Here is a 17,578-nt window from a genome sequence, read left to right as displayed (position 1 = left end):
GAGAGAGAGACGACAGAGAGGAGAGAGAGAGACGACAGAGAGGAGAGAGAGAGACGACAGAGAGAGAGAGAGAGACGACAGAGAGGAGAGAGACGACAGAGAGGAGAGAGAGAGAGACGACAGAGAGGAGAGAGAGAGACGACAGAGAGGAGAGAGAGAGACGACAGAGAGGAGAGAGAGAGACGACAGAGAGGAGAGAGAGAGACGACAGAGAGGAGAGAGACGACAGAGGAGAGAGAGAGAGACGACAGAGAGGAGAGAGAGAGACGACAGAGAGGGAGAGAGAGAGACGACAGAGAGGAGAGAGAGAGACGACAGAGAGGGAGAGAGAGAGACGACAGAGAGGAGAGAGAGAGACGACAGAGAGGAGAGAGAGAGACGACAGAGAGGAGAGAGAGACGACAGAGAGGAGAGAGAGAGACGACAGAGAGGAGAGAGAGACGACAGAGAGGAGAGAGAGAGACGACAGAGAGGAGAGAGAGACGACAGAGGGAGAGAGAGAGACGACAGAGAGAGAGAGAGCGGAGAAAGTAAGCAGCAGATATTTCCTGACCTCGGGGTTGAAGGTGTCTCCTGATTCGTCCTCCTGGCTGAAGGGGTGTGGCTCCAGGCAAGGCCCCTCCGCTCCTTCATCCTCTCCGATCTCATCCAAAGTCACCAAGCCCTCAGTATCCACTCCGACCCTCTCCTCTCTCTCCTCCTCCCTATTCCGTTCCTTCTCTCTACTCCTCCTCCGCCCTTTCTCTCTCTCCTTCCCTCTTTCCTCTCGCTGCTTGTCCTTCACCAGTTTTTGTTTCTTAATAAGTTCTTCCTCTTCGGCGGCGTCATCTGGGTAATCCTCCTCCTCCTCGCTCACCACATCCAAGGTGACAAGGTTACTTTTTTTCGGGGTACCCCCCTCGGACTCTCCTATTGGGGTTCTGGGTCCCCTCTTATTCTTGCCCTTCTTACCCCCCTTTAGAGGCTTGGAGCCACCTTGACATTTAGTTTCAGTCGTATGGTTGTCCAGAGCTTGGGTCGTTTCCGTCTGATCGTCGACTGAATCTACTATCTGGAACCCCTCCATCTCTCTGGGTAGAGAATCTCTTCGGCCTCGTTGGCCTGCGAGAGAGGAGTCGGCCATGTTGTCTTCAGTGTCTTCTAGAGAGTCGAGGATCTGGAAAGCAGATTCTTCTTCTTCGTTGGAGATCTCTTTGTGTTCCTCTAGAGTAGTTTGAGGCACCTGGGAACCTGTAGAATCGGAGGCTGCAGGCGCCTGGTGACCCAGAGATAGAGATCCAGACTGAGTGTCTTGACTGCCCTCTTCTCCGTCTCTAGGTGTGTCATCGTCCACAGCTTCGTCGAGTACCTGGAAATCACCACCATCATCATCATCAGGTACTTTATCAATAAGTGATTGGGGCACCTGGTGACCCGACACCGTCTCCACCTCTTGTAGTTCCAGGGCCTTGTGAAGGTCTCGCTCCTTGGCTGAGGCAGATGGCTGGGACAGACCAAGCTCCAGGGGACAGGCTCCATTCTGAGCCTCGGTACCCAGAATCGAGGAACCTTTTTCAGCCTGAGTAGTCTCCTCGCTCCCCTCTACCTCTGGAGGTTTTTCAGCTGTAGTCTCCATATCGCTCTCTGACACAGCACTTTTCTCTTCCTTGTTGTCTGTCACTGCAGTGTCCAACACTGACATCTTGTGGTGTGACGACGGTACTACACCCTCCGTGTCAAATCCCTTAGTGACCACTACTTCCTCTTCCGACTGAGACCGAGTCTCCAAGGGAACAGGCTCCGCCTCCGTATCGGCTATGCTGGTGTTGTCGTCGGCGGCTTCCTGGGTTTCTGCGGCTTCGGTTGCTACAACAACAGCAGCTGCTGCTGACCTGGTCTGGCGTCCAGAGGTGGCTGGTGGTTGAGGTTTAGCTGCTGCCTTTTTTGCTGCGGCTTTTCCTGGAGTCTTCTGAGCAGGGGGGGTAGAGGAGGACGACGTGGGTGTGTCCTTGTGCTCCTGGCTAGATTTCGGACTTGGGGTATCTGGGGTACCCCTCTTGCGTTTGGACGATCGTTTTGACCTTTCCGAGGCCTTATCTTGGGTCTTGTGTGACGAAGATGAGGATGACTGCGGTGGGTCGGTGTTCTCAGCCTCATCCCCTTCCACCTCGTCTACAGTAACAAACTGGTCCATGTTGAACTGGTCCAGATCGAAGGAGTTGGCTTCATCGGGGATGACGTCAGACGTAAAATCATATCCCGCGTAGCAACTAGCTTGAGGTGAAGAGAGAAAAGGATCATGAATTAATAAATCAAAATCAAATCAAATCTTCCACAAGTTCAACAGAAGTGCTGTAGTTTGAAATCAGATGTATGAGAGTTTGCTACAACAGACTGGAACGGTTCTGGATTCTGTACAGTGTATTTTGAAGAAATGTTGCCGTTTGGAAAGCATCGTCCGCTCACCTTATCTCTAGACCTGCTCCTCGAGGAGCGAGTTGTTCTACAGCTGCGGCCGTGGCTCTGTGGAACCAACAGAAACCTTTAATAGGATCATTTCTAGCTCAGAAATAGAAACAAATCATAAAAGAGATAGAATTGGCATATAGAACATGCATTCGCCATCACGCCTTGCTTTTTCTCCTTCTCCTACCTTGCTCCTCTCCTCTTCTTTCCTCCCCTTCTTCTTGGCGGGGCTGCCGTCCTGTCTGCTGCTCCTGCGGGAGCCAGAAGGGGAGCTAGAGGAGTTACCCTGTCTCGACGTTGGAGGATCCTGCTCCTCCTCGGAAGGAGTCCGGCTGCTTCTATGCCTAGAAGAGTCACTCTTTCTGGGGAAAAGCGGTCGCCGCCCGGCCTCTCCCTCCAGAAGCCTGGGTCTTCCCCTGGATGAATTAATTTATTTTATTAGACATTTAAATACATAATGAGTTGCCTCAGTCAGAGTACAATACATACATTAAAATATTAGCAGAAGCTAATGAAACAGTATTGCTTCCATCCCTCTCCTCGCCCCTACCTGGGCTCCCTCGAAGCATCGTTACCCATCGCTCCACAAAAGCCGCAGCCCTTGCAGACCAAGGGGAACAACTACTTCCAGGTCTCAGAGCGAGTGACGTCACCGATTGAAACGCTATTAGCGCGCACCCCGCTAACTAGCTAGCCATTTCACACCGGTTACACTAAGGTGCAATGAATCAAGACTGTCGGTGATTCAAATCTGTCAAGGTTTAAATTGTATCTGTCCCTTAAATTCCTATTATAATAATAATAATAATAATAATACATACATTCTTGTGGTCTGGTTGGCCAGATCCTGAAGGGGTCTTCTTCGTGTCGGTGGTCTTTTTAGCTGGTGTGGGATGTTTTTTGTCCGGCTGTGACTTCTTCTCTGGGCGTGGCTCCTCTTTCTTCATCGTCTCTTTCTCCCCAGTCTTCTCTTCTGGCTCAGCCGGGACCTGGTTCTTTTCTCCAGTCGGGGTCTTTTTCTCCGCTGTCTCCCCAGCTGCAGGGCTCTTCTTGTTGGGTAGAGGCTTGGCCTGGATCCCCTCTCCCTGGTTCTGTTCCTGTTCCTCCGCCAGTCTCCCCATACGGTGTTGGTGAACCGCTACCTCCAGGGCCTTGAGGATCTCCTCGGTTACCGGAGGAAAGTCCAGAGGATTGTCTTCAACCGGTTCGGGTTCTGCTGCAATCTCATTGGTCGAGGCGACGCCGTCGGTGCTCTGGGTTTCCACGGCGACCTCTTCCTCGGGAGCGGACGCGGCAACCGTAGGTAACGAGGCGGAAACGACGATGTCGACGGTCGCAGTGTCTTCCTTGTTTTGTTTTGCCTCCTCAGTTTTCATCTCTCCATCCTCTTTGGGAGGATGAGCGTTCTTCTTCTTCCCATCTTTTTCTACTGTCGAGGAAATCCCACCCTCTTTTCCTCCAGACTCCGCCACCGTTGCCTTTCCGTCGGAATTCATCACCGCGACGTCACTTCCTGGTTGCTTGGCCTCCGCGACGATGACGTCGTCACCCGGTTGCTTGGTAGCCACAGCAACAGGCTGAGAGGATGAGACCGTAGCATTGGTGCTGGTAGTAGTGGTGGTGGTAGCAACAGGTTTAACTGGTGTTGCGACACCTTTAGCTTCAGGTTTCTTGCCTTTGATCGGTTTCTTCTTGGCTTTGGTGCTGAAACGACAGACAAACACGTAGATTATAAAATAAGTGATGTTTACATGCCCAGATCAGTCTAAAAGGTCTCCATTGGAACAGGAGTTGTTCCCTGACGAGGAAAAACAATGGACCCTAATTGTATCCTATGTCCTTAGAAAACAGGACGTCATACAATGCTTGGATTGGATGGATGGACTGACGGATAAAATCTTGGAAGTTAACCTGTCTGGGCTAGGGGGCAGTATTTTCACGGCCGGATAAAAAAACGTACCCGATTTAAACTGGTTACTACTCTTGCCCAGAAACGAGAATATGCATATTATTAGTAGATTTGGATAGAAAACACTCTGAAGTTTCTAAAACTGTTTGAATGGTGTATGTGAGTATAACAGAACTCATATGGCAGGCAAAAACCTGAGAAAATTCCAAGCAGGAAGTGGCCTGTCTGAGAATTTGTAGTTCTTTCGATTCTCTATCGAAACTACAGTATCTCTGGGGTTACATAGCACATTCTAAGGCTTCCATTGGCTCTCTAAAGCCTTCAGAAAGCGGATTGAGGCGTCTCCTGTCTCTGGGCAGAGTATAGTAGCTCAGTGGTCTGCCTGGTGACTAAGAGACTGGATATGCACATTCACGAGACCTCGCTGTTTTTTTCTTTTCCTCTTTGAATGAATACAGTATTGTCCGGTTGGAATATTATCGCTATTTTACGAGAAAAATACCATAAACATTGATTTTAAACAGCGTTTGACATGCTTCGAAGTACGGTAATGGAATATTTAGAATTTTTTTGTCACGAAATGCGCCATGCTCGTGACCCTTATTTACACTTCGGATAGTGTCTTGAATGCACGAACAAAACGCCGCTATTTGGATATAACGATGGATTATTTTGGACCAAACCAACATTTGTTATTGAAGTAGCAGTCCTGGGAGTGCATTCTGACGAAGAACACCAAAGGTAATCAAACTTTTATAATAGTAAATCGGAGTTTGGTCAGGGCTAAACTTGGTGGGTGTCAAAATAGCTAAACCGTGATGGCCGGGCTATCTACTCAGAATATTGCAAAATGTGCTTTCGCCGAAAAGCTATTTTAAAATCTGACATAGCGAGTGCATAGAGGAGTTCTGTATCTATAATTCTTAAAATAATTGTTATGTTTTTTGTGAACGTTTATCGTGAGTAATTTAGTAAATTCACCGGAAGTTTGCGGGGGTATGCTAGTTCTGAACGTCACATGCTAATGTAAAAAGCTGGTTTTCAAATAAATATGAACTTGATTGAACAAAACATGCATGTATTGTATAACATAATGTCCTAGGTGTGTCATCTGATGAAGATCATCAAAGGTTAGTGCTGCATTTAGCTGTGGTTTGGGTTTATGTGACATTATATGCTAGCTTGAAAAATGGGTGTCTGATTATTTCTGTCTGGGTACTCTGCTGACATAATCTAATGTTTCGCTTTCGTTGTAAAGCCTTTTTGAAATCGGACAGTGTGGTTAGATTAACGAGAGTCTTGTCTTTAAAATGGTGTAAAATAGCCGTATGTTTGAAAAATTGAAATTATTGCATTTTTGAGGTTTTTGTATTTCGCGCCACGCTGTTCCACTGGCTGTTGAATAGAGTGGGACGGTGACGAGCCCATAGAGGTTAATGAAAAGGTTGAGTTAAGATATTTACCTGACAACAGATGTCTTCTGGGCTGGGGGCTGCGGTGGCTGTTTAACCTTGACCAGCATGTTGAACTTCAGAGGGTTGTTCTGAACTACACTGGAGGACTTCTGGAAACGAAGACACACCGCCATCGCCACTGAAGAGGTTTCCATTTCAAAATAGATCTGAGACAGAGAGAGAGAAACATTCATTAAACAACAAATCAATTCATTTGATTTGTTATTTGTGTTGTCGCCTGACTAATCAGAAATGTTTAATAATACAGTCGGAGGTTCCAAGGACCTAATTGGTTACACAGAGCCTTTAGAAAGCATTAGGACCCCTTGACTTTTAACAACAATTTGTTTTGTTACAGCCTTATTATAAAAATGATTTACGTTTTTTCCCCAACATCAATCTACAAACGATACCCCATAATGACAAAGCAAAAACAGGATTTTTGTTGTTGTTGCTAATTTACAAAAAATAAATATGAAATTTCACATTTACATAAGTATTCAGACCCTTTACTCAGTACTTTGTTGAAGCGCCTTTGGCAGCGATTACAGAATCAAGTCTTCTTGGGTATTACGCTACAAGCTTGGCACACCTGTATTTGGGGAGTTTCTCAATTTCTTCTCTGCAAATCCTCTCAAGCTCTGTCAGGTTGGATGGGGAGCGTCGCTGCAAAGCTATTTTCAGGTCTCTCCGGAGATGTTAGATCAGGTTTAAGTCCGGGTCTGGCTGGTCCATTCAAGGACGTTCAGAGACTTGTCCCGAAGCCACCCCTGCCTTGTCTTGGCTCTGTGCTTAGAGTCATTATCCTTTTGGAAGGTGAACCTTCGCCCCAGTGTGAGGTCCTGAGTGCTCTGGAGCAGGTTTTCATCAAGGATCTCTCTGTACTTTGCTCCGTTCATCTTTCCCTTGATCCTGACTAGTCTCCCAGTCCCTGCCGCTGAAAAACATCCCCACAGCATGATGCTGCCACCACCATGCTTCACTGTAGGGATGGTGCCAGGTTTCCTCCAGACGTGACACTTGGCATTCAGGCCAAAGAGTTCAATCTTGGTTTCATCAGACCAGAGAATCTTGTTTCTCATGGTCTGAGAGTTTATAGGTGACTTTTGGCAAACTCCAAGCAGGCTGTCATGTGCCTTTTACTGAGGAGTGGCTTCCGTCTGACCACTCTACCATAAAGGCCTGATTGGTGGAGTGCTGCAGAGATGGTTGTCCTTCTGGAAGTTTCTCCCATCTCCACAGAGGAACTCTGGAGCTCTGTCAGACTGACCATCGGGTTCTTGGTCACCTCCCTGACCAAGGCTCTTCTCTACCGATTGCTCAGTTTGGCCGGGCGGCCAGCTCTAGGAAGAGTCTTGGTGGTTCCAACCTTCTTCCATTTAAGAATGATGGAGGCCACTGTGTTCTTGGGGACCTTCAATGCTGCAGAAATGTTTTGTTACCCTTCCCAAGATTTGTGCTTCGACACAATCCTGTCTCGGGGCTCTACAGACAATTCCTTCGACCTCATGGCTTGGTTTTTGCTCTGACATGCACTGTCAACTGTGGGAGCTTATATAGACAGGTGTGTGCCTTTCCAAATCATGTCCAATCAACTGAATTTACCGCAGGTGGACTCCAATCAAGTTGTAGAAACATCAAGGATGATCAAAGGAAACATGATGCACCTGAGCTCAATTTCAAGCCTCATAGCAAAGGGTCTGAATACTTATGTAAATAAGGTATGTTTTTACATTTTAATAAATTAGCAAAAATTGTAAAAACTTTTTGCTTTTTCATTATGAGGTATTGTGTGTAGACTGCCAAGGATTTTTATTTATTTAATACATTTTAGAATAAGGCTGTAACGTAACAAAATGTGGACAAAGTCAAGGGGTCTGAATACTTTCTGAATGCACTGTATCACATGATACCACTACAGGCCTAAAGTGGTTGGTTCCAGGGATCTAATTGGTTATAATCACATGGTGTTTTGTATGTGTGGCTGTTTAAGTTTTGTATTGGACGTTTATCGTACGACTATGGCTGACCATATTTGACATTTGGGCGATTTCATTTGAATTCATGTTTTTTAGCACAACGTTCCCAAATGCCCTTTTTATGGTAAGAATCCAGTTATTTTAAATGAGCGATACGTCTCTTTGTGGTCTCGTCTCCTTCTGAGCTGTGTCCACGCTGTGTCCACTTGTCCACCTTTTGTGGTACCGCGAACCACTAGCAGCATTTTAGCCAGATACTGTCACATATGCTGTCTAATCTGTTTTATAAAACGTGGAAGAAGCAACAACAAAAAGACATTTATAAAAAGGAATTAATAACTCGTTCTCATTCTGAGATAATAAGTATCTTTCCTACCCAGGTAGACGACCTGATTTAAACATCGGAACAAAAGTCAACAGGCTACTTCAAACAGCTGCCCAAGGCTTCCGGTGTCTGTCCCTACCATGTTGATCAGAGACAGCGAGTCGAGGTAGGTGCCGAAGCGTTTGACGAGGTCGTGAACCTCCTGGGCCGCTGCGGTCCCTGTGGGGACGTTACTGACGATCAGAAGACGTTCCTTCAACGTTGGGTCCTGTTAACAGACAGAGGGTTATAAAGGGGTTTATTAACAGGTTATAAAGGGGTTATTAAAGCAAGGTATAATTAAGAAATAAGGCCTAAGGGGGGGGGGTGGTATGTGGCCAATATACCACGGCTAAGGGCTGTTCTAAAGCACGATACATCGCAATGCACCACAAACCCCCTGAGGTGCCTTATTGCTATTCTAAACTGGTTACCAACGTCATTAGAGCAGTAAAAATAAATGGTTTGGGGGACACACAACAACGTAAACTTTCTAGTTAAATCTATGAACTTACCTTAGTGGTGAGGCCCTTCAGAGTTGTGTACACACCCTCCTGAAATAGAAAGAACAGACAGCTATGATGACTGGACTGTGTGTGTGTGTGTGTGTGTGTGTGTGTGTGTGTGTGTGTGTGTGTGTGTGTATGTATATATATCTCTGTTACCTGGAGGAGGTTGGTATCAGGGCGGGTCAACGTGAAGGTGAGGGGACAGTCTAGTAGTTTAGGAGGAGACTGTGAGTAGGTCGTCAACATAGCAAAGCTCTTCTCTACTCTCTCCATACGGACTATGGCCTGTTGGGTCAAATACACTCATTACCATGACAACAACAAACACCCAAGTTATAGGACTGGATCAACAATAACACCCAGTTATAGGACTGGATCAACAATAACACCCAAGTTATAGGACTGGATCAACAATAACACCCAAGTTATAGGACTGGATCAACAATAACACCCAAGTTATAGGACTGGATCAACAATAACACCCAAGTTATAGGACTGGATCAACAACAACACCCAAGTTATAGGACTGGATCAACAATAACACCCAAGTTATAGGACTGGATCAACAATAACACCCAGTTATAGGACTGGATCAACAATAACACCCAGTTATAGGACTGGATCAACAATAACAAAAATATGTATTTCAGAGCTGGTGTTCAATCAACCACAGAGAGGGAGAGAAAAGAGGGAGCGAGAGAGAGGGAGCGAGAGAGAGGGAGGGAGCGAGAGGGAGGAAGCGAGAGGGAGAGAGAGAGAGCGAGAGAGATAGAGAGAGAGAGAGAGAGAAACACCAGGGATCTGATATTGAAATCCTTGGTCCAAACTAGTTTTTTTTCCTTCAGGATTTTCATTGTAAACTTAAATGACTTAAAACCAGATATAAATTACTTAGAAAAGACTTTAGATAATATAATCTTGGAGAAATATCAATGACAAAAAAACAACAACTATTTAGCCGTATTGATTTTGTCTGAGGAAAAGAACACTGCATTGGACAAGTTAAAATGTGTATTTGCTTTCAAATTGAAATGGAATTGGAAAACAACTGCTGAAATGTTTCAGCTCCATGGAGAAATTGGCTTAAAATGCTACAATTTCTCTACACTGCCAAGTTGAGGGCCTCTAAATTCCAGCCATGCCGATTGTGCCCCGTGACATCCCCCTTGAGCCATGAAAACTCTGCACAGACAGACAGAGACAGACACAGAGAGACACAGACACACAGAGACAGAGACACACAGAGACACAGAAAGACAGAGACACAGAAAGACAGAGACACAGAAAGACAGACACACAGACACACACAGAGACAGACACAGAAAGACAGACACAGAGAGACACAGAGACAGACACAGAGAGAGACAGACACAGAGAGACAGACACAGAGAGACAGACACAGAGAGACAGACACAGAGAGACAGACACAGAGAAACAGACACAGAGAGACAGACACAGAGAGACAGACACAGAGAAACAGACACAGAGAGACAGACACAGAGAGACAGACACAGAGAGACAGACACAGAGAGACAGACAGAGAGCCAACCTACCCATCTCTGGTTGGGCAGAATGAAACAGTTGTAGAGTCCAGGTCTATATCCGTAATTCTTCACCAGAGCCAGAACATCTTCCTCTGTATATCCAGCTTCTGGTAAACCTTCAATCTTCACAAACCTGTGTTTCACAAAGTCAGGCTAAACACGGAAAGGAAGAGAGGGAGAAAGACGGATTAGTTTGTTCCTGACCCCATAGACCCAGGTTGAGGAACCATCTACTGAACGTTATCTATAATATGATTCATGTTTCACGTCTGGTTTTAATGTCGTGAAGCTGAGGACATATTTCCAAATTGCAGCCACAATAAAGTTTTTCTAATTCTAATTACACTGATTGGCATATTGCCTCGGTGGACATGCTCTGACAAAGGCTGCTGGGACTTCGGCCAGTTTACTTCTACCAGCTCGCTACAAGTCCTTAGTGTCTAGAGATCACAGACAATCCCTGGAGTGACACTAGTGCTTTTGTGGGTAAAAAAAGAAAAGAATGAAGAAGCCCAAAACGTACCTGCATAGGATCGAGGGGACTTTTCCCCTTGGACTTGGTATTAGATCCACACACCTTGGGTGTGTTCTTGGTACTGGCAGTTTGCGGTTTAGTTGTGGTCGTTGAAGATTTGGTAGATGTTTTAGTTGACTTGGTGGTGCTGGTCTGGTACTTGGCTGCTGTCGCTGTCCTGAGGGAGGGAAGAGAGAGAGAGAGAGAGAGAGAGGGGGGAAGAGAGAGAGAGAGGGGAAGAGAGAGAGAGAGAGAGAGGGGAAGAGGGAGAGAGAGAGGAAGAGAGAGAGAGAGAGGAAGAGAGTGGGGAAGAGAGAGAGAGAGTGGGGAAGAGAGAGAGAGAGTGGGGAAGAGAGAGAGAGAGAGGGGAAGAGAGAGAGAGAGAGGGGAAGAGAGAGAGAGAGAGGAAGAGAGAGAGAGAGAGGAAGAGAGAGAGAGAGAGGAAGAGAGAGAGAGAGAGGAAGAGAGAGAGAGAGAGAGAGAGAGAGAGAGAGAGAGAGAGAGAGAGAGAGAGAGAGAGAGAGAGAGAGAGAGAGAGGAAGAGAGAGTGGAGATTTGTATTTTTGTACCTTAATAAATAAAATGTTGAAAAAGGCCAGTGTTGACATACACCCAACATGTTAGGGAAGGTGCTGACTAATGAGAATATAAACTTAACAGAAAACAATAATAGATTGTATTTTATACCCATTTAATGAATGATATCACACTGAATATATAGAGATAACTAATGATATCATAATGAATATATAGAGTTAACCTGTTGGGGATAGGGGGCAGAATTTGCACGGCCGGATACAAAACGTACCCGATTTAAACTGGTTACTAATCCTACCCAGTAACTAGAATATGCATATAATATAATTAGTAGATTTGGATAGAAAACACTCTAAAGTTTCTAAAACTGTTTGAATGGTGTCTGTGAGTATAACAGAACTCATTTGGCAGGCAAAACCCTGAGGCAGATTCTGACAGGAAGTGGATACCTGATGTGTTGTATTACCTTTAAACCTATCCCATTGAAAAACACAGGGGCTGAGGAATATTTTGGCACTTCCTATTGCTTCCACTAGATGTCGCCAGCCTTTACAAAGTGTTTTGAGTCTTCTGGAGGGAGATCTGACCGAACAAGAGCCATGGAACGATGATGTCCCATTAGACACCTGGCGCGCGAGTTCATGTTGGGTACCCTCGTTCCAATACGTTATAAAAGAGTATGCATTCGTCCACCTTGAATATTATTCATGTTCTGGTTAAAAAAGGCCCTAATGATTTATGCTATACAACGTTTGACATGTTTGAACGAACGTAAATATATTTTTTCCCCTCGTTCATGACGAGAAGTCCGGCTGGCTTAGATCATGTGCTAACAAGACGGAGATTTTTGGACATAAATGATGAGCTTTTTTGAACAAAACTACATTCGTTATGGACCTGTGATACCTGGAAGTGACATCTGATGAAGAGAATCAAAGGTAATGGATTATTTACATAGTATTTTCGATTTTAGATCTCCCCAACATGACGTCTAGTCTGTATCGCAACGCGTATTTTTCTGGGCGCAGTGCTCAGATTATTGCAAAGTGTGATTTCCCAGTAAGGTTATTTTTAAATCTGGCAAGTTGATTGCGTTCAAGAGATGTAAATCTATAATTCTTTAAATGACAATATAATATTTTACCAATGTTTTCTAATTTTAATTATTTAATTTGTGACGCTGACTTGACTGCCGGTTATTGGAGGAAACGATTTCCTCAACATCAATGCCATAGTAAAACGCTGTTTTTGGATATAAATATGAACTTGATAGAACTAAAAATGCATGTATTGTCTAACATAATGTCCTAGGAGTGTCATCTGATGGAGATTGTAAAAGGTTAGTGCATCATTTTAGCTGGTTTTATGGTTTTGGTGACCCTGTCTTTGACTTGACAAAACATTACACACAACTCTTGTAAATGTACTGTCCTAACATACTCTAAATTTATGCTTTACGCCGTAAAACCTTTTTGAAATCGTAAAACGTGGTTAGATTAAGGAGATGTTTATCTTTCAAAGGGTGTAAAATAGTTGTATGTTTGAAAAATTTGAATTTTGACATTTATTTGGATTCAAATTTGCCGCTCTTGAAATGCACCTGCTGTTGATGGAGTGCACCACGGGTGGCACGCTAGCGTCCCACCTAGCCCATAGAGGTTAATGAATTATATAGTGAATATATAGAGTTAACTAATGATATAGTGAATATATAGAGTTAACTAATGATATAGTGAATATATAGAGTTAATGAATTATATAGTGAATATATAGAGTTAAATAATGATATAGTGAATATATAGAGTTAACTAATGATATAGTGAATATATAGAGTTAATGAATTATATAGTGAATATATAGAGTTAATTAATAATATAGTGAATATATAGAGTTAAATAATTATATAGTGAATATATAGAGTTAATGAATTATATAGTGAATATATAGAGTTAATTAATGATATAGTGAATATATAGAGTTAAATAATGATATAGTGAATATATAGAGTTAACTAATGATATAGTGAATATATAGAGTTAATGAATTATATAGTGAATATATAGAGTTAATTAATGATATAGTGAATATATAGAGTTAAATAATGATATAGTGAATATATAGAGTTAATGAATTATATAGTGAATATATAGAGTTAAATAATGATATAGTGAATATATAGAGTTAATGAATTATATAGTGAATATATAGAGTTAAATAATGATATAGTGAATATATAGAGTTAATTAATTCTGTAAAGAAATGAGTTGCTCCACAGTTGTTACTTTTCAGCAGTAGACTTCTTGGTCTGGTCCAGTTCCTTTGAGTTCTCCAACAGAGTGTCTTTCTCCATCCGTATGATAACGGTCTGGCCTCTGACGGTCAGCGTCTTACAGCTAGCAAGCTGTCTGGCATCCTCCTCTTTCTCAAACAATACTGACGCCTACAGAGACAGAGAGAGAGAGGGGGGGATGAGAGAGAGAGAGAGGGGATGGAGAGAGAGGGGATGGAGAGAGAGAGAGGGGGGGATGAGAGAGAGAGGGGGGATGAGAGAGAGAGAGGGGATGGAGAGAGAGAGAGGGGGATGGAGAGAGAGAGAGGGGGATGAGAGAGAGAGAGGGGGATGAGAGAGAGAGGGGATGGAGAGAGAGAGAGGGGGGATGAGAGAGAGAGAGGGGGATGAGAGAGAGAGAGGGGGATGAGAGAGAGAGAGGGGATGGAGAGAGAGAGAGAGAGAGGGGGGATGAGAGAGAGAGAGGGGATGAGAGAGAGAGAGGGGATGAGAGAGAGAGGGGGGGATGAGAGAGAGAGGGGATGGAGAGAGGAGAGAGAGAGAGGGGGATGAGAGAGTGGGGGGGACGGAGAGAGAGAGGGGATGGAGAGAGAGAGAGGGGGGATGGAGAGAGAGAGGGGATGGAGAGAGAGAGAGAGGGGGATGAGAGAGAGAGAGAGGGGGAGGTGAGAGAGAGAGAGGGGATGAGAGAGAGAGAGGGGGGATGATAGAGAGAGAGGGGGGATGAGAGAGAGAGAGAGGGGATGGAGAGAGAGAGAGGGGGATGATAGAGAGAGAGGGGGATGAGAGAGAGAGAGGGGGATGAGAGAGAGGGGATGGAGAGAGAGAGAGGGGGATGAGAGAGAGAGAGGGGGATGAGAGAGAGAGAGGGGGATGAGAGAGAGAGGGGGGATGAGAGAGGAGAGAGAGAGGGGGATGAGAGAGAGAGAGGGGATGGAGAGAGAGAGGGGGATGGAGAGAGAGAGGGGGGGATGAGAGAGAGAGAGGGGATGGAGAGAGAGAGAGAGAGGGGGATGAGAGAGTGGGGGACGGAGAGAGAGGGGATGGAGAGAGAGAGGGGGATGAGAGAGAGAGGGGATGGAGAGAGAGGAGAGAGAGAGAGGGGGATGAGAGAGAGAGGGGGACGGAGAGAGAGAGAGAGGGGATGGAGAGAGAGAGGGATGGAGAGAGAGAGAGAGGGGATGGAGAGAGAGAGAGAGGGGATAGAGAGAGAGAGAGAGAGAGAGAGAGAGGGGATGGAGAGAGAGAGAGTTTATTAGACAATTTAAAAAATAAACGGAAACAAATATGGACCGAGCCAGAGAGGGACCGGCTGGGACCGAGCCAGAGAGGGACCGGCTGGGGGTCTGGTGTTCATTATAAATACCATCATTTACACATGATGAGGCGCGGGGGCTGGGGGTCTGGTGTTCATTATAAATACCATCATTTACACATGATGAGGCGCGGGGCTGGGGGTCTGGGGTTCATTATAAATACCATCATTTACACATGATGAGGCGCGGGGGCTGGGGGTCTGGGGTTCATTATAAATACCATCATTTACACATGATGAGGCGCGGGGCTGGGGGTCTGGGGTTCATTATAAATACCATCATTTACACATGATGAGGCGCGGGGGCTGGGGGTCTGGGGTTCATTATAAATACCATCATTTACACATGATGAGGCGCGGGGGCTGGGGGTCTGGGGTTCATTATAAATACCATCATTTACACATGATGAGGCGCGGGGGCTGGGGGTCTGGGGTTCATTATAAATACCATCATTTACACATGATGAGGCGCGGGGGCTGGGGGTCTGGGGTTCATTATAAATACCATCATTTACACATGATGAGGCGCGGGGGCTGGGGGTCTGGGGTTCATTATAAATACCATCATTTACACATGATGAGGCGCGGGGGCTGGGGGTCTGGGGTTCATTATAAATACCATCATTTACACATGATGAGGCGCGGGGGCTGGGGGTCTGGTGTACGATCTGAGCAAAATGACAAATCTGGATTTGGCTAGTAGGTGATAAGTCTGTTGGAATTATATATTAGGAAAAACCAGGTGGAATGGGGTACTCTCCATTGAAATAGAGTCAATACCAGGTGGAATGGGGTACTCTCCATTGAAATAGAGATAATACCAGGTGGAATGGGGTACTCTCCATTGAAATAGAGTCAATACCAGGTGGAATGGGGTACTCTCCATTGAAATAGAGACAATACCAGGTGGAATGGGGTACTCTCCATTGAAATAGAGACAATACCAGGTGGAATGGGGTACTCTCCATTGAAATAGAGACAATACCAGGTGGAATGGGGTACTCTCCATTGAAATAGAGACAATACCAGGTGGAATGGGGTACTCTCCATTGAAATAGAGACAATAACAGGTGGAATGGGGTACTCTCCATTGAAATAGAGATAATAACAGGTGGAATGGGGTACTCTCCATTGAAATAGAGACAATAACAGGTGGAATGGGGTACTCTCCATTGAAATAGAGTCAATACCAGGTGGAATGGGGTACTCTCCATTGAAATAGAGTCAATACCAGGTGGAATGGGGTACTCTCCATTGAAATAGAGACAATAACAGGTGGAATGGGGTACTCTCCATTGAAATAGAGTCAATACCAGGTGGAATGGGGTACTCTCCATTGAAATAGACACAATACCAGGTGGAATGGGGTACTCTCCATTGAAATAGAGACAATACCAGGTGGAATGGGGTACTCTCCATTGAAATAGAGACAATACCAGGTGGAATGGGGTACTCTCCATTGAAATAGAGACAATACCAGGTGGAATGGGGTACTCTCCATTGAAATAGAGTCAATACCAGGTGGAATGGGGTACTCTCCATTGAAATAGAGTCAATACCAGGTGGAATGGGGTACTCTCCATTGAAATAGAGTCAATAACAGGTGGAATGGGGTACTCTCCATTGAAATAGAGACAATAACAGGTGGAATGGGGTACTCTCCATTGAAATAGAGTCAATAACAGGTGGAATGGGGTACTCTCCATTGAAATAGAGATAATACCAGGTGGAATGGGGTACTCTCCATTGAAATAGAGTCAATAACAGGTGGAATGGGGTACTCTCCATTGAAATAGAGATAATACCAGGTGGAATGGGGTACTCTCCATTGAAATAGAGACAATAACAGGTGGAATGGGGTACTCTCCATTGAAATAGAGTCAATACCAGGTGGAATGGGGTACTCTCCATTGAAATAGAGACAATAACAGGTGGAATGGGGTACTCTCCATTGAAATAGAGACAATAACAGGTGGAATGGGGGACTCTCCATTGGAATAGAGATAATAACAGGTGGAATGGGGTACTCTCCATTGGAATAGAGACAATACCAGGTGGAATGGGGTACTCTCCATTGAAATAGAGACAATAACAGGTGGAATGGGGGACTCTCCATTGAAATAGAGACAATAAAGACGGGTAATGTACCTCCTGTATGGCCTTGAGTAGGATGACATTGTTGATCTTTCCGAAGGGTTCTACGGCCTTGACCACCTCATCATGAGATGTGTGCTGAGGGATATTCATCAGTCTCAACAGAGCAGAGGTCCCTGGGCCTCGCTTCTTCTTAGTCTAGAGAAAACAGGAGGAGGGAGAGAGAGAGAGAAGAGAGCGAGGACAGGAGGAGAAAGAAAGAAAGACAGGAGGAGAGAGAGAAAGAATGAGAGGAGAGAGAGAGAGAGAGAACAGGAGGAGAGAGAGAGAGAGAGAGGACAGGGGGAGAAACAGAGAAAGAAAGAGAGGACAGGGGGAGAGAGAGAAAGAGAGGAGAGAAAGAGAGAGAGGACAGGGGGAGAGAAAGAGAGGAGAGAGAGAAAGAGAGGAGAGAGAGGACAGGGGAGAGAGAGAAAGAGAGGAGAGAGAGAAAGAGAGAGGACAGGGGGAGAGAGAGAAAGAGAGGAGAGGGAGAAAGAGAGGACAGGGGAGAGAGAGAAAGAGAGGAGAGGGAGAAAGAGAGAGGAAAGGGGGGGGAGAGAGGACAGGGGGGGAAGAGAGAGG

General features: G+C 45.3%; 1 protein-coding gene and 1 long non-coding RNA gene across 7 annotated transcripts in view; one reads left to right on the top strand and one right to left on the bottom strand.

Moving 5' to 3' along the window:
- Nucleotides 1-17,578, bottom strand: part of znf638 (zinc finger protein 638) — a 50,159-nt gene that overhangs the window by 10,744 nt on the left and 21,837 nt on the right. For 3 of the 6 annotated variants that reach the window (XM_045701635.1, XM_045701634.1, XM_045701636.1), the window contains 11 exons: nucleotides 17,009-17,152; nucleotides 13,538-13,695; nucleotides 10,728-10,896; nucleotides 10,214-10,357; nucleotides 8,817-8,945; nucleotides 8,667-8,705; nucleotides 8,252-8,380; nucleotides 5,818-5,975; nucleotides 3,267-4,149; nucleotides 2,633-2,861; nucleotides 2,440-2,502 (listed from right to left, as the gene is read on the bottom strand). In XM_045701635.1, coding sequence (XP_045557591.1) covers nucleotides 2,799-2,861; nucleotides 3,267-4,149; nucleotides 5,818-5,975; nucleotides 8,252-8,380; nucleotides 8,667-8,705; nucleotides 8,817-8,945; nucleotides 10,214-10,357; nucleotides 10,728-10,896; nucleotides 13,538-13,695; nucleotides 17,009-17,152 — 2,016 coding nt within the window. In that variant the 3' untranslated portion in view covers nucleotides 2,440-2,502; nucleotides 2,633-2,798. Of the gene's footprint in view, nucleotides 1-553; nucleotides 2,254-2,439; nucleotides 2,503-2,632; nucleotides 2,862-3,266; nucleotides 4,150-5,817; nucleotides 5,976-8,251; nucleotides 8,381-8,666; nucleotides 8,706-8,816; nucleotides 8,946-10,213; nucleotides 10,358-10,727; nucleotides 10,897-13,537; nucleotides 13,696-17,008; nucleotides 17,153-17,578 lie in introns of those variants that run through there. The other 3 variants (XM_045701637.1, XM_045701638.1, XM_045701639.1) reach the window with 1 other exon arrangement.
- On the top strand, nucleotides 15,544-15,829 carry LOC123728769 (uncharacterized). Its single transcript, XR_006760544.1, has 2 exons — nucleotides 15,544-15,602; nucleotides 15,644-15,829. It is a non-coding gene; the product is annotated as an uncharacterized lncRNA (long non-coding RNA).

This window comes from Salmo salar, chromosome ssa18, assembly GCF_905237065.1.
Source record: "Salmo salar chromosome ssa18, Ssal_v3.1, whole genome shotgun sequence".
Lineage (NCBI taxonomy): Eukaryota > Metazoa > Chordata > Actinopteri > Salmoniformes > Salmonidae > Salmo > Salmo salar.
Note: the sequence above shows the minus strand (reverse complement) of the source record. Positions and strands in the feature narration are given on the sequence as shown.